General features: G+C 49.9%; 1 protein-coding gene across 1 annotated transcript in view; it reads left to right on the forward strand.

Moving 5' to 3' along the window:
* Positions 1–2811: 2811 nt before the first annotated feature.
* PAX5 (paired box 5) overlaps positions 2812–24676 on the forward strand; it is a 245753-nt gene continuing 223888 nt past the window's right edge. The window contains exons 1-3 of the mRNA XM_059723539.1: positions 2812–3000; positions 18410–18575; positions 23316–23513. Coding sequence (XP_059579522.1) covers positions 2955–3000; positions 18410–18575; positions 23316–23513 — 410 coding nt within the window. The 5' untranslated portion in view covers positions 2812–2954. The remainder of the gene's footprint in view (positions 3001–18409; positions 18576–23315; positions 23514–24676) is intronic.

Raw genomic sequence — 24676 nt, forward strand, 5'->3', positions numbered from 1 at the left:
GCATATGTACATATCTATCTATCTATCTATCTATCTATCTATCTATCTATCTATCTATCTATCTATCTATCTGTACATATGCTCTGATTTCTCAGATCTCCCCAATACAAAGATCCATATATCTATAGCTACAGATATATAGATATAGATATACAGATATACATATATACGTAGACACACACATATATATACATATACAAATATATATGTATACATAGATACACACGTATATATACACACACAGAGACACATATACAAATATATATACACACACATATATATACATATACAAAGATATATATCTACATACATATACATATACAAATATATATATTCAAATATATATATATACATAGACACATACACATATATATACAAATATATATATGCATACACATATATACATATACAAATATATATATATATATATATATATATGTGTGTGTGTGTGTGTGTGTGTGCGTGCGTGTGTGTGTGTGTGTGTACATATGCTTTGATTTCCAGGGGCGTGGGGCATTTTTCTTTATCAAACGTTGGGTGGGGGGGGTTGTATTTTTTTTTCCTGTTCTCGTTTAGAAAGCAGGTGCACGCCTTTGCAAACAGAAATGTGTGTGGCTAGGCACACACGCACTTTCCCCCACACTCGCCTGCATTATGTAATGTGCACATGCCTGAGAGACAGATTTTAAAGCATTTAGCAATGTCGTTTGGGTAAGAGGAGAAAATGCCCGTTTCGGACGACGCATGTTTTTGTAAATCCTAATACACCCTGAATTGCGGAGTGTCGATTTGCTCCAGGAAGAGGTTGTCTTTTTCTTCCCCTTGCCTTTCTAAAGATTTCAAGCCGGAGGGTTTCCCTGTGGGTGAAGGGCGTCCGATTCCACAACTTGGTTGTCTGCAGAGCACACCCCCCCAGCACAGAGGGACAGGGGATTTTCAACGTGTTTTCAAACAGTTTCATCTGGAGCCAGTCACAATAACAAACAAAGGGACCCAGGCAGCGAGAATTGAGAAATGGCAGTGTTTTCCGAAGAAGAAATATCGTCTCGGTGCTTTTGGTTCTTTTGGTTTCATATGGCTGCTTCACAGGAACTTTTCCCTTCCTGAGCTCCTTTGAAGATAGGGTGGAGTGGCAGCAGTATCCCCTCCCCTCCCCCCCCTAAATATAGTTAAATCTCGAGCTTAAAGATTCACTTTCTGCCTTTTTAACCATAATAGAGGCAGGTAGGAGTTTAGTCCACTAGAAAATACCTTCACCTCCCTTTCACACGGTGCGAGAACATTTTGCATAAATGTATCGTTTACCATTAAATCGCTATCGGTCTTTCTCACTATTTTTCCACACACTAAATATGCCAGAGAGGGGCTTTCGCTTTTCTAAAACTGTATCCACTGAAGCATCCACCTATTCTGCACTCAGGGGAAAAAAAAAATAAGGGGTCTAGATTAAGAAACTATTTTGATACCAAGTTGAGCTGCAGTGGCAGATAGCAAAGTGCGCGTGGCTTAGCTGGCTTGTGGAACAAGTAGATTTTAGACAGGCATGAATATTTCAAAATTAATCAGATTTACTATAACAGTGAAGGAGAGTCAAGTGAAAAAGCTTTTATTTAAAATAATTTTGAGTCTCATATTTTAATTTTCTGTTAAAAATGAACATCCTTTCCTGATTACAATTTCAAGGCCTACATTTGTGTGCATGTGCATTGCAGCCACACACAAAATACATGCTTGTGCACACAGATATAGGAAAGCATGACGCAAGCATGCCAGAAAAAACAAAACAAAAAAAAAACACATAAAGGAATGTTTATTTCGGCTGGAAAAATGGACTGGTGCAAATTCACAGTATTTGAAGTGCCATCGTTTTCGGTTTTTAAAGGAATGGAAGTAGTATTTCCCAGAGTGCAGTCTCCAAAAAAAAAAAAAAAAAAGTAAATGATTGCTTGAAACCGAGTTCTCCTTTATTCTTGAGGCCTTTTGACCATTGTCTGTACTTAAGCTGCGCCTAATTATTACTACTGCTCCTGTGATATAATTTTAAAGAACACCCTATAATTAAATATTTTCCCTCGAACAGTCCAGCAGTTTCTTTTTCCTTAAAAAACCCCCCAAAACAAATATAAAACGATATATTTTAAGGTTCTTGTTTTAATTCGTGGGCATTTGAAGTGTTTTTGAAACGTGGTCCTTCTTAAAGCAAGAAACCAAAATTGGGACAAAACGTTCCTTAGCAAGGCTCTGATTTGGTCCATTTGGCATCATTCAATTATTACACTCAAGCAAAACTACATCCCATGCCTCTGAAATTGCAGGTTCAGAGGAAATATTCGGAGGAACGGAGAGATAATAATACTTAATTAGCGAGTAGGTTAAAAATGGGGTGCTGGGGGGGGGAAAGATTTGGCGAGCTGCTGACTTCAGCCCTTAGGATGTGTTGCCCCTTTAGTGCTCTGGAAGTTGATTGTGATAAGAAGTTGATCATCTATCCGCTGTTATTTCTCCAAACCTGCATTAAAACCCTTCAATGTTTTTGTTTCAGTAAAGTCAGAGGCGTCCCTCTGCCTCCGCCTTCCTCACACTGCTCTGTAAACAGCCAAAGTAATACTTTAAGGCAGTTGGTTGCAAACAAACTTTGATTCCTGCTATAACAGATGTCAGAGTTTCTTGGTTTTTGGCTGCGTCTGGGGACATCTTGTGATGTTTTAGAGAACAGGACATGATCTCACATGGCGAGAAGCTCTTTAGTTCCTTAATCATTTCACGGTTCCTTCGGAGGCTTTTTTTCCACCTAAAACGTTTAGTTTCAGCTCAGTGATCAGCTGCAAAAGCTCGACGGGGAGCGGAAGAGTTGAATTATTCCAACCTGCAAGCAGCCCCTCACAAAAAAAAAAAAAAAAAAAAAGTGGAAACTTTTTTCTCTGTCCATTTCACCCAAGTCCTGAAAAATCAGAATGGAATTAGAGAAAAACTACGCGACTCCAAGGACTGGCAGAACAGGTAGGACTCAGCCCCTTGTTTTTCAAATAGTTGTAAATAAATCTTGTGCCGAGCTCTGTGTGTAGAGGGGCTGGTGCGTTGTGCACGCGTAGTTTTTACAGAGATTGTACGCGTAGATGGGTAGCTGTGTGTGCCTGCGCGTGATACTTCAGGGTTATGTTTTGTACCAAATGTAAGACCCGGGGGGTAGAAAATAGGACTGGTGCGGTCACGACGAGGTTTCAAGGCTTGGTAAAAATGGCTAGCCAGACACTTAATCAGAGCAGGCATCGTCCCCTGCCGCACGAAGGTGTGTGCCTGTACGTATCGGGGGGCTGAAGTGATTATATGGTGTTTGCCTGGTGATGTATCTTTTGGATCTTCAAAGGGATTATCTAGATTAACCATTTTCAAAGCAAGAGTCAACACTTACTCGGGAGCTTGACAGCCTTCGGCGGCATTAGGTGTGGAGGAGGCTGCCAGACATATGAAAACAATTTGCATTTGGTGCGGGGCTGCAGGCTGGGCTCGCGCAGGCACGCAGCTAGACAGGGCTCTGTGGGGGCGACGCCGGCCTGCAGCCAGCGGTCTGGAGGGGCCATGGAGGCCGTCCCCCCGCGGACATCCACGCACGTATAAGAAGGAGCCTGTCTGCGGCGGCGGGGACGCGTGGCTGCCTGCCAGCGGCCAGTGGAGGGGACGAGGCATCCCCCGCAGCTCCAGTCCCGGCCGGCCGGGCCGGGGCAGGCGGGCTCCCGAGCCCCTAGCCCCTGCAGGCGCCGCGGCTCGGTGGGGAGGCCGGGTCGGGCCGGGCTGTGTCCGGGGCCGGGGGCCGCCGCTGCCGCGTGCTCCGGGCTGGGCGCCGGTTCCTGACGAGCCGCCTATAAATCATGTCATTTCGCAGCGATCGATGGGCCCTTTTATTAGTTAAATCGCCTGAATAATCGTTTAATCGATAAAGCGTTTCATCGCTCCTCGCTGCAGGGCTGGGCCTGGCTGGGCCGGGGGGGAGCGAGGCCCGGCTCCTTCGTCCGCTCCGCTCCCCTGCGGCCAGGCCCCGCGGGGCTCCGGCCCGACCCGCCTTTGTCTCCCTCCCGGCCGGGGCTGGCGGCCCGGGGGCAGCGGCAGCCGGCAGGCCCGGGCGGGAGAGCCACGGCCCCCGCCCGGCGGGGCAGCGGCGCTAGGGGTGCCCCGGGCCGGCCGCATCGCCCCGCACGGGGGAGTTGGCCCGAGCCGGGGCACAGGCCCTGCTGGGCGGTGGGGAGCGGGGCCTGGCCTGGCCTCGACTTTCCCTCGTCTGTCCTGCCACGGGGACTCTGGCTGCTGGGTTCAGTAAAGGATGTAGGTGCGAGGCGGCGGGGGACCTCGAAACAGAAAGGTTAAATGGAGCAGCGGAAGTCATTTTCAGCTTCATTTTGTATGGCCTATTGCTCCCGGCCTCCCTGCCTGAGCGGCCTCTTCCCGCCCGCTTCTTTTTCTTTCTTTTCTTTTCTTTTTTTCTTCGCCCTCTTCTCTCTCCTGCGAGGGGGGAAAAAAAAAAAAGGTGTGTATGTGTGTGCTGCCCCCCGGGTACTGCATTTGGGGCGGGGGGGGGGGGGCAGTTAAGCGGCTTCCACTTGCTTCCAGGAGCTCGGGCTGCTGACACGGAAAGGCCGGAGTTGTGCGTCTGGGCCTCGCCTTGCCCAGGAGCCGGCGCCTGCCTTGTTTTGGAGACTTGATCCGCGAGGTTTGGTGGCGCCCGCACCCCCAGACTGAGCGGGGGCCGCCGCGCCTTCCTCCTCAGGGCGCCGGGGGCAGCAACACGCTCCTGCCCCTCCCCTCCCAGGCGCCCCCGGCCTCTGCATGTGCCCCTTGTCCATGTCTGGAGCTTGAGCCTGGCTGGCAGGATCGAGCTAGGTATGCGCTTGCCTGCGATGTTTTCCCGCACCAAGGTATTCACGTGGCTAATCCTAGAGGAGGCGGAAAGTCCCAGGACATGTGCAGGCACTCCGTGCACCCGGGGGCCGAGGTGAGGCGGGTCAGGAGGCGCAAACACCCCGAGACGATGCAAGAGCCACGGGAGCGTGGATCCACTCCACTGCTCTCCCCCAAAGCCTGCCAGGGACCCCCGCAAGCGCCGGGCCGCGGGAGCCTCTGCCTTCCCTGCGTCCGGACTGGATGGGGAGACAGGCACCCGAGCACCGGGATGAGATAGCTTTTGATGGACACTCTCGTCTCTTGGTGCCTCTCAGGCCACTGAATCCAGGCAGTCTGTTAAAGGAGGTGCTTTCCCCCTCTGTGACCCGTGAAATAATCTATAGAACTGTTTACTTTCAACTCTGAGCTCACTGTCAAACCCCCCCTGATACAACACACGTGGGATCCACGCTTCCACTCCCGGCTTTTGCCGTCCTGGGTGGGTTTACATCATCACTCCTCGCTACTTTATTCGATATTGTTTCTATCCGTTAAAAGGAGGGGGTGGGAGCGGGGTGACCCTGAGGTCCATCACAAGAATGGCAACCGCAGGATTTGATCCTACAGGGGCCGGGGGCGGGGGGAGCGGGCACCACCAGGGGGACAGTCTTCCTGCAAGTAGTACACCGCCACCATCGCCAGTACAGAGGGGAGAGGCGGGAGACCCGAGTAGGAAATCAGGTTATTTCTGTATAACTCTTTGAATATCTGTCTGTCTGTCTCTCTTCCTCTCTCTAATATATTATCTATCAAGGGTTCCTCTTGTCATAATTTGCTGATCCTGTCTTGTTAACTGCCGGGCACGGGTTAGCGTAGGATTTAGGAAACCTTTGCGCTCCAAATCTCATGGATGTGTAAACAGTGTTGTGTGTCCCAGCCCGCAGCCAGGGTCACGCAGCCCATGCCTCCGCGGCTTTCTTTCTTTCTTTTTTTTTTTTCCATCCCGCAATAGATTCAGACGAGCTAGATATAAATATTGGCTCTTGCCCTGAGAGCCTCCCCCTCCCCCGAAAGCCCAGCGCACACGGGGGCTGCAGACCGCGCACGCCGGGCATCCTCTGCCCTGGACCAGTTTTGGCCGTAGCGATTCAGGGAAAATCACGGAGGGATCCCGCACCGTTGATTTCGTTCCCTCCAAACAATTGCCGAGGTCGTTACACGATTTTGGACAGTTTTAGAACAAATTCATCCGCGGGAGCTTCTCCCGCCCGATGCCAGAGCCGGTCCTCAGCCTCCAACTTGTCGGGGTTTGTTTTCCCACGGACACAAACACGAACCCGCTGCATAAATAGTCCCTTCCCCCCCGCTTTTTAACTTTGTGAACAAGAACCGTGTGTGTGTGTGTGGGGGGGGTATACTCATAGGATGTACGCACACATTCACTCCCACACACATACGTGGGTGGGTGCCCGGCACACGTTGGCTGCAGGTCATAAAGCCGAAGAGCCTCTGAATCATCACCTGGCGATTCCTCCTGGCCCCCGCCTGGGGTGACTGAAGTGCCGCCCCTTTTGGTCTGAGTTCGGGATAGTGCAGCGTGGTAGCGGCTACGCACGCCGGGGCCGTAGCAGCCCAGCGGATCTCCTCCGATCGGAGTGATTTCGCCTTGACAAATGCCCGAGACCTGGGTGGGGGGCTGCAGCTGCTCCAAGGAGCGCGCCGGACACGTTCAGTTCCGACTGAAAACGATTCCCGGGGATCTGGGCGGGCAGGGGGATGCCGCCCGCTCCGTGGGGCTCTCCCAGCCCTGGCTGAATTCAATCCGAGCAGAAAGGGTCAGGCCAGAGGAGGGATCCCCTGTCCAGCAGCGACAACCCACGCCCCGGGCTGGCACTCGTAGGAACACCAAGGAGCAGGCGGGTGTGCGGAAGTGAACAGAGGGAAGCGCTGCCACAACAGGACCCGAGCTCAGCCACAACCCTGGGCTCAGCCCGTGCTCGGCTGTGTCTGTGCCTGCACCGGAAAAGAAGCAGCCCCAGGACCTGGCGCTCTTCTCTGGAGCGTGGCAGGGAAAACACGCACGTGTGCAGGGGCTGCTTTGGTTTTCGCCAACGGGATCCACGTCAGTCGGGCGCCGTGCGAGGGGACTTGCCAAGTGCCGCGGCCCAAATTGGGCTGATGAGCCAGGGGGGCCAGGAAGGGGGCCCCAGCGCCTCGTGGCTGCAGTGATCAAGCCCACCGCCCCGCCCCGCCAGCATCTCCTTCCCACCAGCCTCCCTTGCAAAGGGGCACGGCGGAGCCGAGGGGCCTGGGCTCTGTTTCGTAGAGAATATGTCTGGGGCGAGCCTCGGGGCAGGCACCGCAGTGCCTCCCCCGACCCTCCAGCCCCTGCAGCACCAGCTCCGGCCAAGCCCGGGGGCTAGCCGCGCCCTACGGGGCCCAGCAGTGTAGTGCAGGCCGGGCAGTGCGGAGCCCGCCCGGGGGAGCCCCCGCGGCCCGGCCGGGGAGAGGCGAAGCCCAGGGGAGCAGGGCTGAGCTTCCGAGGCGAAACTTGGCCGCGTCTCCCCGCGCAGACCGGAGCAGTCGCCGGGCAGGCACTCCCCCTGCTGTCACAGTCACAAGGCTGCAGCGGGGGGTGGCGACAGGGGAGCGGGGCTGGCAGGTGGGACCCGCGCAAGGTCCTTCGACCTGGAGCTCTGCGGGCCTCTGGCGGGACGGAGCCCCTGGACGCGAGAGAGCCAGGGAGGTGGCTGGAGGGAGGCTGGAGACAGCAGGGTGGTGGGCCCCGGAGCAGAAGAGAGGCCAAAGCCCTGCCCCAGGCAGGAAGGACAAGCGGCCAGCGCTGGCCCCCACGCCCCGGCTGATCCCGCGGGGGGAGTAGAAGGCAGGGTAGATTTGCACCTTATCGGCTAATCAAAGTGTGCATGGGTGTGTGTGCAGCAGCTTTGGTGAGCTTCTGCATCAAATGCTGCCGGATGCAGCGAGCCTCAGCTCAGGGCAGCATGTGCTCCAGCTACAGTGATCTACTGCAGCTGTTTGTGGCGAGTGTGCCTCTCGCTTCAGGACCAGCCTCGGGGGCTCTGGGAGGGGAAGAGGAGCCAGGCCTTTCCACTAGGCTCTGGGGGGAAAGGCTCGCGTGCAGAAGCGCGTGTGCAAAGCGCGCGTGTGCAGGGTGAGCTGGAGGGAAGGGCACGTGCAAGAGGCGGCCCCGGCCCCAGAGCTGGCGTGGCCCTGGCTGAAGGATCTGGCAAAGCTCCTGAGCCCCACCCCCCCCGAAGCCCTTCATCCTCCCCTCCACTTCCATCCCGTTCCAGCACCAAGGTGCTCAGGGAGCGCTGGCAAGAGGCTGGGAGCAAGACATCGCTCCGCAGCCCGAGGGGCCCCGCTCTGCGGTGGAGGCCGCGGGTTGGGAGGTTTGGGGCCTCATTCCGGGCCGCGGGGTCTCCCTGGGTCTTAAAGCGCCTCTTTCCCGCAAAGAGCACTGCCCACTGCCCGGGCCCGGGGCGCTGCCTGCCTGCAGCTGGACGGGAAGGGGGCGGCGAGCGGGAGCCGCCGGCGTGGAAGAGGGAAGGGCAAGGGAAGCGGCAAGGACTGGACCATGAAGCGCGTGGCGATGGCTCCCTTGGCAGGGCTGCCCGGCGCACACGTTGGCACAGAGGCATCTCTGCCCGCACCAGGCTGGCCCGGGGCTGCCACCCAACAGATCCGCTTCGGCGGTGTCCCCGCGCTGCCACCGGGCAGGGCACGCAGGAGGGCCCGCGGCCGGGAGGGTGGCGGGGCCCGTGAGATACAGCTGCAGTGAGCAGGGCTGGGCCCTGCCCGAGGCCTTCTGGTCCCCCTCCAACGCACCCGCACCCAGGGCTCCCTTGCCACCGACCCCCCTGCCCACATGCTTATGGTTGTCCTCGGCGTCTGGGCGCAGGCAAGGGTGGTTAGCGACGTGCAGCGTGTGGCTAGTCCCGCAAGGGCGGGGTGGGGCTGTTATAGACACCCTCCTTCCCTCTCACGTGCATACTCTGCTTTCTCATCCCCGAGCCCTCCGGCCGGGCTGTGCCCCCGCCAGGTCCCTGCCCTGGGAGACGCTGCCTCCCGAAGAGTGTCCTGCTGGGGACACGCGAATTGACCTCTTCTTTTCCCCTCGTCACGCAGTGCTGCCTCCCGGCCCCCACTGCCTCCCACGCCGGCCCCAGTCGCCTCTTCAACGCTGCAATGAATAGGCCAAGCTCTTTGTGACTTTCCTACTCCGAAGGTGCAGGATGTAACATCCAGGGCCAGGTGGTTTGGCCTTAGCCAGGCACTTATGGGAGGGCAAGGCATTTAGCCACAGGAGAGTTTGTGTGTGAGACTAGTTAGACCACATCTGCCTACCGTATATAGGGATCCGTCCGTACACCCCACTCACAGGCTTGTGCAGAGACAAGGCGTGTCACAGGACTCTGTACTGTACCCATGTCCTTCTGTGAATAATGACCTCTGTTCAAACAGTCCCAGTGTATATTCCATGTATCAATGGCTCCATGTACGTGTATAAGATGAGGTACAAATCTTGGCTCCTTCTGTGAACGCACAGCAGGGGTACATACCACACGGGCCACGGATACCTATTCACATACACAGGCTCACACGCACACAGGTACACATATTCACGCACAGAAGCACACACAAGCACATACACACATAGGCGCACACACACAGAGGCACACAGAGGCACACGCACACACAGGGGCACACGCACACACATACGCCCAATCTCTATGTATGCGCACGTATAAAATATATTATTTATGATGCATTTGATGCACAAAGTTATCACCAGAGGGGAAAAATGTAACAAAGGACATAGTGACTTAATTCTCCCAAGCATATGAAACTATATCCGGTAATAACTATAGATTTCATGAAGACTGAATAATAACCAGCAGCCAAATAGACGGTATCAAGTCTCTTTTGTGCGGTCGGTCACACGCTCCTTTCTGCAGCCGGGGAGCGGCAGCGGGCGCCTCAGTATATTTAACGATCACTATCGCGCGGCTCTCATTTTGCGCTTGGCTCGGTAAAAGGGAGCATCCTTCTGTGACTTTTTATAAAGTACCCCCCCCCAAACAATCGCTATAGTTTTTTGTCGCTGTCTCATTAACTTCGGGCAGAAAAACGCGGAGGGGGACTTTGGGGGGGAGCAGCAGAGAAACACGGGCTTTTACTGGAGGCGAGAAACTTGCAAGCTTGGAGGGGGGCTGGGGGTGGGGGGGTGCAGCCCGGGGCCGTGCGGGGATCCGGGCGCTCAGGTGTGGCCGAGGGCGCGGAGGGGCAGAGGCGCTGGGGCAGGGACTGCGGCCCGTGCTTGCAGCACGGCTTTGCCCCACGCGGCTCCCCACTCGGCCCAGCCCCGCATGGGCAGCGCCGCCCGCCCGCACTACGGCAGCCCGGCGCCCCACCCCGCGCGCGGTTCTCAATGGGGCGCCCCGCCCTGGCGCGCTGATTGCTCGGGCGCCGGCTAATGGGAGCCGGGCCGGGCCGGCAGCCAATGCGGAGCCGCCGGCAACTTTACTTTTCCGATTGGCCCCCGAGCGCGTGAGTGACGGGCCGGCCCCCGCCAGCGCGGCCTCACCCCGCCTCCGCCGCCGCTCCCACAGGCTGCCCCAGCGCCGCCGCGCCGCTGTCCACATGCAGCGGGGTCCTGAACGCGGGTCCCGCCCGGCGCTCGGCTCCGCCATGGACGAGGCGCAGTAGCCGGCCCCGCACGCAGCGCCGCGGCCGGGCGGAGCAGCAGGTGTGGGCGCCCGCTGCCCTGCGCCGGGCCGGGCCGGGCCGGGCCGGGCCGGGGGGAGCTGCCCCGGGGGGGCGGGCGGGAAGCGGCGGCGGGACATGGAGCCCGCCAAAGTTTGAGGGGCGCCGCCGAGCCCCCCGCCCGCCTCGGCCCCGCCACTCGCCTCCAAGTAGGGAGCTGCCGGCGCTGCGGAGGCGGAGGCGGATGCGAACGCCGCCCGGCCCCGCCGCCCGCCGGAGCCCGGCGCGGGCCTGAGGAAGAGGCAGCGCCGAGCCCGCACAAAGGCGGAGCCCGCTCGGCCCCGCGCGCACAAAGACTGGTCTCCAAGTCGGGGGACCTGCCCTCCGCGCCCGCGGCCCCGCGCACATCTGGATTGCGGCGCGCGGGGCAGCAGGGCTTGGGGGCGCGGGCCAGCCCCGGCCGCCGCCGCCGCCGCTGCCGCAGCCGCTTTGGAGATCAGCAACTTCAGGAGCTTCCAGACCGTCTCCGTGGCGCTCTGACGCTTCCTCCCGGGGGGAAAGGCGGCGCTGCGGGGGAGAGCGGAGCCCTGCGGACACGCCACGCCGCGCTTGGCCGCAGCAGGACGGGGCTGAGGTGCCCCCGGACTCCGGCCATCCCCGCACCGCGCTCGGCCATAAGGAATAACCGGACACTGCAACTTCCGAGGGGATTGCTCTTCTTTCCTTTTCTGGTTTTGCTGCTCTTGGTTGTTGGCGGCGGGCTGGAGCGTGCGATCCGGGCAGTCGGTCCCTGCAGCTTCCCCCTAAGCACACGCACACGCATACGCGCACGCATAAAAGTGCTGTCAGGGAGTTCATATCTGATCTGAAAGCTCCTGCCTCCAGCTGCGGACCGCTCCGATGGAAATACACTGTAAGCACGACCCGTTTGCAGCAATGCATAGTAAGTAGGCTGCTAGTTCAACTTCTCTGAAATTTGCGAGCCCTCCAGCCACGCTGCCCTGTCCAGAGCACAAAGCGTCCCGAGCGCTGGAGGGCTGGGGGAGCGGAGGTGCCTCCGAGCCGCGGCGGCACTTGACCTGCTCTGGGCAGGAAGCAGAAGAGGGCGGAGGGTGGAAAACAGAGGCAGCAGCAGCAGCCGCAGCAGCGATTCCGCTGTTTCCCTTTGAATCTCCGAGATCCGCTTCTGCCTCGTTCCTTAGGACGCTTGTTTTTATCTGCCCTCCGCGCTCCAGGCCGAAGTGGCCATTGCAAAATAAAACCGTGCGTCAGGTCTCCTGCTAGAAAAGCCAGCCAGTTCCATAGGGCGCAGGTCAGAGCGTTTTTCAAACACCCCGGGCTTTCTTTTCCTTTTTTCGTAGTAAAACCCAAAGTGAAAACTCAAGAAACGATCTCCCATTCCATTAGATTATTCCCCCCATCACACCGAGCATTGCATGCTGAAAGGTAGCCCCAAACAGCCCGATCCATCGTACATGGTTTTTTGTTGGTGGCGGTGAGGGGGGAGGGAAGTCTCACTTCTACACCCCTCCTTGAATTTTTAAGCGTTTGAAAAGTTGGGATTCGCCCCAGTGGACTTCATCATTTCTTAGTTATTCATGTGCAGATATATATTTTAAGATAAATTTTATAGGAAAAAAAATCAGGGTTGGAAATATTACAAGCATCTATTTTCGTGTGGCTCATTCCCTCCCTAGAGGAAAAGATTAATGTGAAAATATTTCTGAATCAAATCTCTTTGTGGGGGGGGAGGGGAGGAGCGGGCACAATATTTCAAGGCTCAAGGAAAAGTTTGTTCTGCAGCATTATTGCTATATTTAACTGTATTGACTTAGCATAAATAGGCTCAGCAGTTATAAATGATGAACTGAGTCTGAGATCATAATTTTCTTCTAAAGAACTGCAAAAGATTTAATTTTTGCAACATTCAAGCCACAGGAATGTGCAGCAGAGTGCCAGTGTTAGAACTAGCTGTTTAAGTTAGTAGATTGTGTGTAATGTGTTTGCTTGAGATTTGTTGTGCTTGAGAGGCTTGGGAAGATTTATCCATTAACACAGTGTTATGTGAAATGACATCTTCTCTCATGGTGAGTTAAACGCTGGATTAGATCTAGAGATTTCAAGGAAATATAAGGTAGAACTAATCACATTTCCCTTATGCAGCACAGCCTTTTAGCCAAGATAGATTTGTTTTCAAAATAGAGGAAGTGCTTGCTGGTTCGCTCTATCTATCTATCTATCTATCTATCTATCTATCTATCTATCTATCTATCTATCTATCTATCTATCTATCTATCTATCTATCTATCTATCTATCTATCTATCTATCTATCTATCTATCTAAGCGTATAGTTTTAGGGAAAAACACACATAACAGATGATTATAGACAGACAGACCGCCAACTCCCTGGAAACTATATAAGATGCACTTACCTATAAAAAAATAGTATTAGGACGAAACATTACCAAGATTATTCCCCCCCTCTCCTCCTGCTAAATTGGCCTAGGTGTTTAGAATGCTTTCAAAATAAAATTATTTTTTAAAAAGAAAACGGAAAATGGAAAAATATTTTAATTAAAAAAAATCAAAATATTGCTTTAAAATCCACGTTTTCAGTGATGTGCGCACGGAGCTGTTCAGTTCGCCTTGAAAAAAAAAAAAGCAGACCCCAAGATTTCTCCTGGAGTTAGTTGCCTTTGTACTAATTTGACGGGAGCCCATATGTGGGGAAACCACCAAGGGACCGAGCTGCTTCCTCCATTAACCTAAATAATGATAAATCAATATCTTCTGCAGGAATTTTAGAGGGGAAAATGGAGGCAGAAAATTACAAACTGATTGTCATACTTTTTGCCAGTATTTTCTCTTTCTAAAAAGACTTAAAGGAACTGACCCCCAAGGAAAAGATTCTGGGGTTAGATTGTCCTTGTATATTTGTAGCCACTTTGTCTCTCCAGTGAAGCACGTTTTACTTAGTGAAGCGCCTTGAAATAGCAGCAGCAGCAGCAGCAGCACCAGCAGCAGCAACCTATCTATCATTCTCCTGGAGGAAGGCGATCAAACTTCTCCCTCTTGTGCTCAGGCAGCAAATCTTACTTCCTCAGCCAGGCACGGTTTTGGCTCAAATGGAGATTGAGCCTTCAGCAGCCAGCCGGTGCCGCATCCGTGTGTGAGGACAGCGCGCACGAAACTGTGTTTGCAGCTCAGTGCTCCCCAGCCTGAGAGCAGAAAGGCGCCCAGCAGTAGCTGAATTCCCTGGGCATATAAAAGAGCCCGGAAATGCCTCAGGCAGGCTATGCGGCGACTTATTCCTGGATATTGAGCAGAAGGCTGAGTCTTTGTAACGCCCTAGCTTTTTCCTGCCCCGAGAATAACAAACACAAATGATTTCTTCACTATCGGTAGAGGGGAAAGCTGGAGACCTGCAGTCAGAAGCCTCTCTGCCTAGCATCCTCCCAGTATAGTTGCACTGTGCAGGGAAATCAGATCTTTACAGGTGGGAACAGATGCATACGTGTGTGAATATCTATCTATCTATCTATCTATCTATCTATCTATCTATCTATCTATCTATCTATCTATCTATCTAATCTTCATCACCATCTGGAAGCATGCCCACGTATATTTATATTTGTGGTATACACGCGTGTAGAGGCTAGTCATTTAGTAGATCGGTTTTTAATTGCATGTGCGTTAGTTAAAATACTTAATCAATAGACTGAATGGACTAGGAATTCACTTAGGCGATTTTTCTCTCTCTGGAGTAGCTTCCTAAGAGAAGACCTTTATTATTTGTGGTGGCTCTTCTTACACTTAAAACACACCGCAGGTTAAAAGCATGTTCCCCACCTGCTTTTAAACCCCCTTCCCCCTCCCCACCTGTCATTTTCTCATGATAAAGGTTGCGAAGGCTCAACTTTTCCTCCTGCATTGCCCTTTGCTTTACCAGCAAGTTTGTAAACACTGGGCTGTGTGGAGGACTGGAGTGCTATGAGTTTATGCGAAGGCATTTCCCCTAATAAATAACTCGTCCGATATGCACGTGCCAGGACGTCCAGAAGAGCCAGGTTTGCTGAGGCTTGCTAATCTCCCCCGCGCTGAAATTAGCTTCCAAACATAATGATAATCAGAAGCCAATGTCCTCCCTTGTCTCCTATTGGACGTTTGCATTTTTGGAAGGCTGAGAAAGGACCCGATCGCTGCAACAGGAAAGGGGAGAGTGGTACTCATCGTGTGTATGTGTGTGTGTGTGTGTGTGTGTGTGTGTGTAGAGGCGGGGGGACAGGGGAGATGAAAAATAAACTCCAACATGTGCTGACTCAGCTGCTTCCCTTAACACGGGGTAACCTTTGCAGCTGAAATTCAGCTAAGCAGCAAGCAGGGCAGGGGAGCCTCCGAGGGTCCGTCTCTTTGGGGCTGAGCAGGGCTGGAAGAGGAGACGCAGACTTCGCAAGTAAACCCAATGCAGTTGTTGAAAGACAGCTAGGACCCGTGCACGCGGCTGTCTGTCTGCATGTCTCGTATTTTTCTAAGCGGGATAAACGAGTAGAAAACGCTGTGCAGAGGGCTGCTCCTCGCTATTGCCAACCTTGGCTTTGCCTTCCGCAGCAGGATTTTCAGCCAGTCCTTAGGACACATTTAAACTGCTGCTTTTTACTGTTTACAAAGGACAGCCCTGATTTTATTTTTGACAGTAGTATTTCTAATAAACTGCCCCCCACTCCTTTAAAAAAAAAATCAGAAACTTTCTTTAATAGCCCTTGTTACAAAAAGGGAAGGCTGTGTTGCGAATCAGCAACCCGTTCCTTCACGGCTGATCTGGAGGGCAGGGCTGCTGGTTTGAATACTTCCAACAGCTTCTGCAATATGCGTGTCTATTCGTGGACACGAATGCACATGCAGCTTCCCCCCCGCCCCCACAAACATGCACACATACGTGTATCGCCCACACACACACGTTGGCATGTATGTATGCTTTGCGTCTCCACATAATACCATATTACGTAGACAGAAGGATACACATGCCATAAGTGCCTTGTGTGCACCCAGGTATTGCACACATATGTTTATATCCCATCTACATATGCTTCTCGTTGAAGAAAATATCTATTCAGAATGTCTGCAGTGCGTGTATGAACACCTGCCACGCGCGCGCGCGCGCGCGCACACACACACACACACACACACACACGTAGAAAACTCAAGCAGGCCGGGATCTTGCAAATGCATCTTATCTTCTCCCTACCTCAGAGCCCTGGTAAAGTTTCCCTAGCCCTAGGCACTAGATAGTTGTGCACTCTATAAACTTGCTCGGAAACTTAGACGCTTTGTAGCTTTATAATGCCACTCCTTGCGGGAGGGAACGGAGTGCCAGTTGCTTGGCATGGTGCACCCCCTCCCCGCTACCCAGCCGGAGTGGACGGAGTGAGTTTCTCCGGCTCCCTCTGCCCGGCACAAGGGCCGGCCGTGGCCCTGCCAGCCCCGTGCAGCCTGTGCCCGTGCATTTCCTAAAAGGGACCTCGCAGATCATCGGGTCCAGCCCCCGATCGGGTCCTGGCAGATCATCGGGACCTCGCAGATCATCGGGTCCAAGCCCCCATGTGCTCGGGGGTCGGTGGGTAGAGACAGTCCGAGTTTTGTACAGCCGGGTGTTTGCATGGAGAGCGTTTACCCGCCCCCCGGGCACAGACCCCGGGCAAGTGAGGGCAGCTCCACGTCCCCTTCTTCCCCCGCACTCCCTTCCCGTCCCACCCGCGTCTCCAGCCAGAAGCCGCTCAGCGCCGCGAAACCCTCCTGCCCTCGTCCGCGGGGCGCTTCCTGGGGCTGTGCCCGCGCCGCCCTCCACGCCCAGGAGCCCCGGCAGCTGTGGGTGCGACCGGCCCTCTCCGGGGCTGCCACCCGGGCGCCTTGCGGGGGGATCTGCGGGTGCAGTCTCCCCTGCGTGCCCTGGCGGGGGGTCACTGCAGGGAAGGGCCCGCAGGAGCCGAGCCCGGCGGGGCAGGGCAGGGGCGCAGGTAGGACCCGGCCCCGGCAGCAGTGGCGCTCCGGCTCGGCCGCGCGCAGGGTCCCTCCGGGCTCCTTTGTTTCATTTGCCTCCTGGCTTTCGGGCACCACGGGAGAGCTGGGGCCGCGCCGGGTCGGCTTTGTGGGCATCTTTCAACGCTTCCCCCAGCCCCACTCGTGCGCGGTGGAGGCGAGGACGTTTCCAGCCTCCCTGCCTTCGCCACCCGAGCTGCTTCTCCAGGGCAGCTCGAGGGCTCTGCAGTTTTTGCAGTCGTGGCTTGGTGTCAGTCCTTGGCGAAGGAATCCCAGGGCTCCTTTATTTCCACGTTAGGGAATGATACACAACAAGGGTGTCCCTCCCCTCCCGCCCCGGGGCCTTAAAAGAATTTCAGCTTCAGACCAGCTAGGATAAATCTGCCAATGTTGGGCTGCGTTCATCTGGCAAATGCAGCAAAAAGTGCCCCTTGATATGGCCCAAATCAGCTTCGTTTTATGTAGCAGAAACACCTTGAACTTGAAGCTTCTTCTCAGCACTCTTCTGCTGAGGAAAAAAAAATAGAGTCACTTCGAAAACTGACAAGGAACTTCAGTGAGAGGCTGCTCTTCCCAGGCTTAAAATGGCTTTAGCAATCAAATATTTTATGTGGGCTCTTATGTGTCCTGACAGTTTTAGAAGGGGGTTACGAAGTTTGACAGCCATCTATCACTGGATTGAAATAAAAATAGGTTTATGTAACTGGTTTGGGGTTTTTTTTGGGGGGGGTTGTTTTTTTCCCCCCACTGAGGCTTCTGACTTGTCAATTTATTTTGTTTATTTCAAGTCCTCTATAAATGGAGAGATTTTCCTTATTATTTTTGTTCCCATGTTGGCAAGGATGCTGGCTACTGCTACTGCTTGTTTTCAATTCCACCACTCTATAAGTAGTTTGGATGATTAACAGCTTGAGGGTTAATTATATTTTCTCACTGACTACATGGGATTATTACATGTTCATTGGTTCTACACAGTTTAGCTACTATTCATCTAACTGGTTTCCATTTCACACCAGATATATGATTCACCTTGCTAAAGGTGAACAGTGCAAATCTGCTAGAAAAGGAATAATATATTGGGCTCGGCTAAGCGTTCACATTTCATTTGTGGGATCATAATATCTGGAGAGGCTGCTGTAAATTATAACAGCAAAAATCATTCCCTTCTTTTTCTCTTGATTAAATTAGGCATTAAGCAGTGATTTGGAAAAAAAAAAGGTATTTAAATTCAGATTAGAGCATTTTTCTTATTAAATAAAACCACATTTATAAGGAAAATTGTCCCAGCCTTATTTTTCATCAGCGCCCCTTTTCTAGCCAGAATAAAAGTCACCTCTTTGTCATGCAGTTGCATAGTCTTCCCAGGCAGTTCTTGCTCATGTAGAGTCTTCCCTTGGTTTCAATAGGAATATTTTCAGATTACTGCAGGTTTGGGCCTAAAACGTGATTGGGAAAGGATTTCGCAAACCAGGGGCCTGATTCGGATGTCACTTAGATTTGGATGGGTTCCATTTATAGTCTGAGGAATCACAGCAGCATGAAAATGCTGTGCAAACAGAATCAGGCCTCAGCTTTGTTGATCCTTCTTCCTTTTTCATCAGCAAGCAGTAATCATCAGTCTGAAAATGTTTAAATTGTTCTTGAGGGGCAAAGGAGTTTATTGGAGGGTTCTGTGGCTGAGCAGGGTTGCAGTGGAAAAGTTCCTTCCAAATATCACAAAGATGAATTTTTTCCCCCCCCGCTTGTGTTTTTTTTTCCCATGTGTTTCAGGACATGGAGGAGTGAATCAGTTAGGGGGTGTTTTTGTGAATGGTCGTCCACTTCCTGATGTTGTGCGCCAGAGGATCGTGGAACTTGCCCATCAAGGTGTCAGACCGTGTGACATTTCGAGGCAGCTACGGGTCAGCCATGGTTGTGTCAGCAAAATTCTTGGCAGGTAAAGGGAGAACAAGAAATCATTTTGTGTCTGTAAAGAAAAATATCAAGCACTGTCCCTTAATCAAAGTCTATACAATATGAGAGCAATCAAATGAAGATGGTAGAATTTTTATTAAATGGCTCAATGACAAGAGTTTACTTAGAACTGACTGGTTGCAATTTTACATGTCTAATATGGGAAACAAGTGACTATTTATGTACTTAACTCACTCAAAATTTCTTGGGAGTAATTCTAAAGAAGTGAAGTGGAGGATATCACATGTGGTATGTATCCTGCACCTGCCTGTATTGAACAAATAGATAAATCTGTGGATCATTTGCAGTAAAATGAAAAACCCAGAAGTTATGAATCACTCGACAAAACTACTTCTTTTGTTTTCTAAGGAATATTTATTCTTGCATATAATATTACTACCTAAATGGCCAAGGACAGTTGTCAGTCGGCATGTTCATTTACATTTTCTTTTTCTGAATTTGGTCCCAATAATTTCATTTGGAGGCTTGTTTTATTTTTGTAATAAAATGTATTCCTGATTGGAGCATGGACTACACAAAATAATTTTTCCCACTCTTAATTCTTATACTCTGAAAGGTACCAGTTATTCGGGTGGAAGATGCTCAAAAGCAGCATAGCAATATAATAAATTAAAAATTATCTGTCCCTTTAGAATATTTTTATTAACTTGATTTATTTTTGAGAAAAACATCATACCTTTTTAATAGCTTGTAAACAAGTATGAATATTTTTTTGTAATTATGATTGATTTTAAATGCTCCAGAGTGGTAGATATGTTATACGCTTTGAACTTCCAGGCTGGCAAATTCATTTTTAATTGCCTTCTATTTTCTTTTCTTTATATCTTAGAAAAGTTTTTAAAGTGTTTACCAAGAATTAACAATTACATTTATTTTTTTCATCCCATTGGTATTAGCAGTATTTTGACTTTCACTTCCCCCCGCCAGTTTTAACTGAGCTTTTTTTATTGGTCATACAGATAGTCAGAGGAAACATCTATGTGGCAAGGCACAGAGAATCTCACCCTAAATTAACTGCAGTAGTAATCTCATAGTGACAAACATAGTACTCAGAGAGAAAAAAAAAAGGCAAAATTATACATCTCAGAAAATTCAGCCATCTCTCCCTTTTTTCATGAAACCCCATTCTTTCTGGTCATCTATATTTAAATTCTTCTACACAGTCCTATTCAGTGGACTGCTAGAAAGACTGAGGAGACAGTCTGAAGGTACATGAAGGATCTCTGAATACTAGCGGGTCTGCTTGTTCTCCCACAAGCATTAATTTTATATGCATGTAGATCCAATAGAAATTCAGTGAAGAGATTCCTGAATTTACATGGGTATGTATGTGGAAAGACACTAACTACTTTTTTTCTTAGAGAGAGAGCGAGCTTTTTCATGTATTTTATTTTCTGCCTATCAAAGGCTACTTCATTCTGTTTGACCTTTGAATCTGCTCTGAGTGCAGGTCCTTAAACCTAGTCTAAATGGAAATAGTCCTAATTGTGGTACCTCAGCATTCTGGCATATTTTACTAACAATTTCTATTAGTACCAGTGTAAAACTAATAAACAGGCAACTCATTTACCTACTAGTGAAATGTCCAGCAGTTTTAGTGTTTCAGATTTGAATAGATTTGTCATTAGATATATTTGCATTATGGAGCTAAGAGTGCAGCTCTGGAGCTTTGTTATTTAAGTTGTCAACAATAAATTGGAATTTCATAGCTCATTATTTTCATAACTAATAATTACAGTGGGTAAAATGTCACTGTAATTGGAGCTGCGTGTGGGAAAAAAATGAACACACGTTAAATCATTTCATTTTGAATTTTGGAATTGAAATTGATGAATCCATGGGCTTTCTTTATAGAACCTTAGCAAAAATAAAGACCATTGGGAGAGATGAACATGAGCATTTGGAGTAAAAACCTGGACTGTTGCAGAACAAAAACAAACCTTTGCGGATAGCTCACAAAGCCTTGCAACAGAGTTGCCCGCCCTTCACCCATATGAGGACCGTACCGGCGGTTTTTCAGGGAGCTCAAGGACTATCTCTAATTTGCATAAAATCAAACAGATTGCAGCCACACTCATCTTTAACATGGAGTTGAGGCCAGAAGGCTCAGATCAAGAGGGAGCATTGCATTCTGGGACCTGTAGTCTCCATGGACCTCACCCCAGGCCAAACAGTGGCACTCAGGTGGTGAGGGCACACGGGTGAATTCTGCTAGCTTGCAGTTTGGATGGTGGATTTACAGGGAAATCAAGATTAAATTACTATGATGTTGATTTTGTTAGGTCCTCATCTTGCACCCTTCAAAATCAATGGTAATCTTGCTGTTGATTTCTGTTGATTTCAAATCAGGCACATAGGCAGACTTTTAAAGGCATTTACATGATATACTGCTCACCATTGCAATATGCAGTGCACTCATTTGACTGTGAGTCTTGTAAATGCCCAAGTAATTTTTGAAAATATGCTGAAGTCAGATAGGCCTTGCAATGTGGAGTGGAGTAACACTAAAATATTTTTTAAATTTGAGGCCTTAACCTTCAATCCTAAGTCCTCAAAAAGGCAGTGTCATTAACCACCAGCAGCAGCTTTGGTAATACAGGGTTCTGGTAGTCTCTGCCGTCCAAAATGCATCACCAAAGAGATTTATCAGTGGCATATTTTCCTGCTGCATAGAATTTCTAGAGCTGGAAAGAACACTAAACAAAGATCAACAACCAGCAATCAAAACACACACACACAAACACACACAGACATGGGGAGGGGAGCAGGGGGGCCATAGGTGGACAAAGAAATACCAGTAACGTTGATTTTTGACTTGCCCCGTGGAAACTGTGAACAGTTACCTGTACAGCACGAAGTATACCAGAGCCTGGTTCTGTAGCATTTATTCACATGAGGGATCACACAGGAGAGGTTACAGGGTCAGGGTGAATTGTAATTTTTTCATAAGCATGGTTTTGTTAGATTTGGTGTACAATCGTGTCCTTGCCATTAGTTTTTTATGCACTCAAGAAAATGGTCTGGGAAAGGAGCAAACTTTTACTTCCTACTCAAAGATTCATTAGGCTTAGCCTAGGGTAAGCAAAAGGGTTAACCCACTGCAAATGCTTATCACCTTCCATTACTAGTATTTCTCCGATGAGTCCATAGAGACAGAAGTGGAACAGACCATTTGTTCCAAGAGCTTGTGAAAACAGGCACAAACATCATCATGTCACTCCCAGGAAAGGGATTTTAGGAGAGCAAAGCACTGCAGGAAGATAAAAATCCTGTAACACAGTTGAAATGTGATGAATGTGGCTGTCCTGGGGATGAAGCCTGACTTTGGTGTCCATGTCCAGCATACCCTAGAGATGTTTGTGGGGATGGGTTTTTTGTTTCTTGCATGCAGCATGGAGGCCAAATTGGTGCAGTGAAGACACATTCATTGCACAGGTTTATGTAGTTAGCTGGTGGTTTCTTATAAAGTATAGGGTTTATCATGGTCAGAACACAGATTTAGGTTAGGAGAGGTAATGCAGCTGTCAGGATCTCTCTGTTCCAAATGTAGGTGAAATCAGCAGGCATGCTGGTTGTAGAACTTTGCAAGAGGAGGTCTGATGGGGAAGCAAGTACTAGCTCCTTTTGTGGTTAGTGCAGAGTTTATGTTTATCTCTTAGAAAATTTACCATGTGCATGGCACCACTGAACAAACAGGGCTATGCCATAATTCATACAATGCCCTTGATGTTTGGTACTCATAGAGGTTTTGGGGAAGATCTTTTGCTGAATTTCCTCCTAGCCCTTGATGGACAGGACAGCTGTTTTTAGCAATATTTTCAAGCTTTTGTTTATTAAAAAATATTTTAAAAAAAGTTTAAGCCAGACCTCCAGCTGGAATGGATTCTTTTCTCTCCATTGAAGGCAGTTTGAGTTATACCAGTGGAAAAGCCACTAAACAGCCCAAGCCTACCACTCTTGGTGATAATTTTTTTAATCACATGAGTAATCACACACACTGACATCAATACAGCTACTACTGTGAGTAAGGACTGTGCATGTGTAAAAGGGTTATGGCATCAGGTTGTATCATTTAGAGTGACTTCCCCCACAGTGTCCTCTTTTTCCGAGAAGAGTCTTACATGAAAATATTTGTTTCCCATAAAAAATTGGTAATTGAAACCATAACTCTCATAAAACTGAATCCAACAAAATGTCACACTGGCATATTTACTTGGAATGTGCTCTGCAAATACTTTTCATGGTAGTAGCGTACCTGGCCTTCATTTGGCTGTAAAAAGATGCCAAGCCATTTACATTAATGAAGGTGAATTTCCCTAGAAACAGTAATTTACTACAAAAGATTTCACTGCAAAAACAGTCTTCAGTGTGATTTGTTTCTATTATTGCCACTGTGTCTGATTAATAACACGTATTTCCAGTTAATTTCGGGTCCCAGCATGCCCTTTAATCTTGCATTGTTTCTATTGCCTTGCTATTATGGAAAAAATATATATTCTATAGTGGGGCCCAATTCCAATTACTATAAGTTAATCTGTTAGGTGATAAAGTGCTACACAGCCAGGATGTGTGAGTAAAAATGCAGTTTTATCTCAGAATTTACTGGAGATCTATTACACTACAGTTGGGCATTCTCTAAATCTCATAACTTGTTTCTTGGCAGTTCTTGATAACTTATGCTCTGCTTTGGATTCTGTGCCAGGTACTATGAAACCGGGAGTATTAAGCCTGGAGTGATTGGAGGATCAAAACCAAAGGTCGCCACACCCAAAGTTGTTGAAAAAATCGCAGAGTATAAACGCCAAAATCCCACCATGTTTGCCTGGGAGATCAGGGATAGACTTCTAGCCGAGCGAGTGTGTGACAACGACACCGTGCCCAGCGTCAGTTCGATTAACAGGTAGAGATTTGGACAGCGCCAGAAAGGTGCTGTCGTAGTTCAACTCTATGCCATCTCCTTCTTGGTACATGAAACTGTTTTCTTATGGTTCTTTTCAAGCCACTTAGTATGTGGATGACTTTGGTGCCCAGGAAAGCCAGAGGCTGAGTACAGCTGTGAGCACAGGGTACATTGTGAGCAGTTGCTATCACCAAGCGAGTTTCACCAGGCAGCTTTCTTCCCCACTCCTCCACTTCAGCTCGGTTGCTGTTCAAGTCCCATGCTTGTTTGAACCAAGGAAATTTAAAGTGTTGGGTTTGGCTTTTGTAGGGATTTTATAAAATGAACATTCCTTGGGGTTAAAGCAGAGGCGACCAGTGCTTTAGGCTCCTGTTGATCTAAAGAGAGGTTTGAACCAGATTCGTAAGGGGCAACAATGGGAATGAATGTGGCCTGGTGGATAGAGGAGTAGCCTTGAGTCACTGCTCTGGGTTCCCTTCCTAACTCTGTCCCTGGCTCCGTGACACCAAGTCCAGATTCACAGAAATGGCTCATGAGTCAGGCTGGTGGGACCTGATTTTGTAATATGTGTAAGCCTCAGTTGGCCCACCTGTAAAATAAGTATAGTAAAAGTCCCCACCCAGAGAGATATTTTGAGCCTGAGTTCATTTTGTAAAGTGTTTGAGAAATTTCACTTGCTGGGTGCTGCTGTAGGGGCTGATCCTTTGCTGCAGAAGTCTTATTATTGATTTTCCAAGGCATAAGATTGGGCCCTGTGAGAGGCACAACATTATGTTATTTTTTTAGTTCACCTCTGAATTCCATCTTAACCAAGTTATTTAAAGAACCAACATTCAGTCCCTTGATGGATGAGATATAAGTTCATACCAGAGATAAAAACATGTCACAACAGCTTTGGTAAACACTGAATGAAATGTTATATTATGTCTCCAAGTCTAAAAAACCAGTAACAAGTATTTAACATAATTGATGCAAAGCCATTAGACATTCTCCTGTATGCTACTTGGTGCAGAACATCCCTCCATTTTCTGTCAGCAGTATTCTGTACAGAGACCTTTTCAGAGACTAGAGTATGTGGTATCACAGTAAAATCCTTTTACATTAAAAAATGGCTACAAAGGCTGTGTGGTGCCACAAGCCCTTTCTTTGTATGGTTTTAAAAT

This window comes from Alligator mississippiensis, chromosome 3, assembly GCF_030867095.1.
Source record: "Alligator mississippiensis isolate rAllMis1 chromosome 3, rAllMis1, whole genome shotgun sequence".
In the NCBI taxonomy this organism is placed as follows: Eukaryota; Metazoa; Chordata; order Crocodylia; family Alligatoridae; genus Alligator; species Alligator mississippiensis.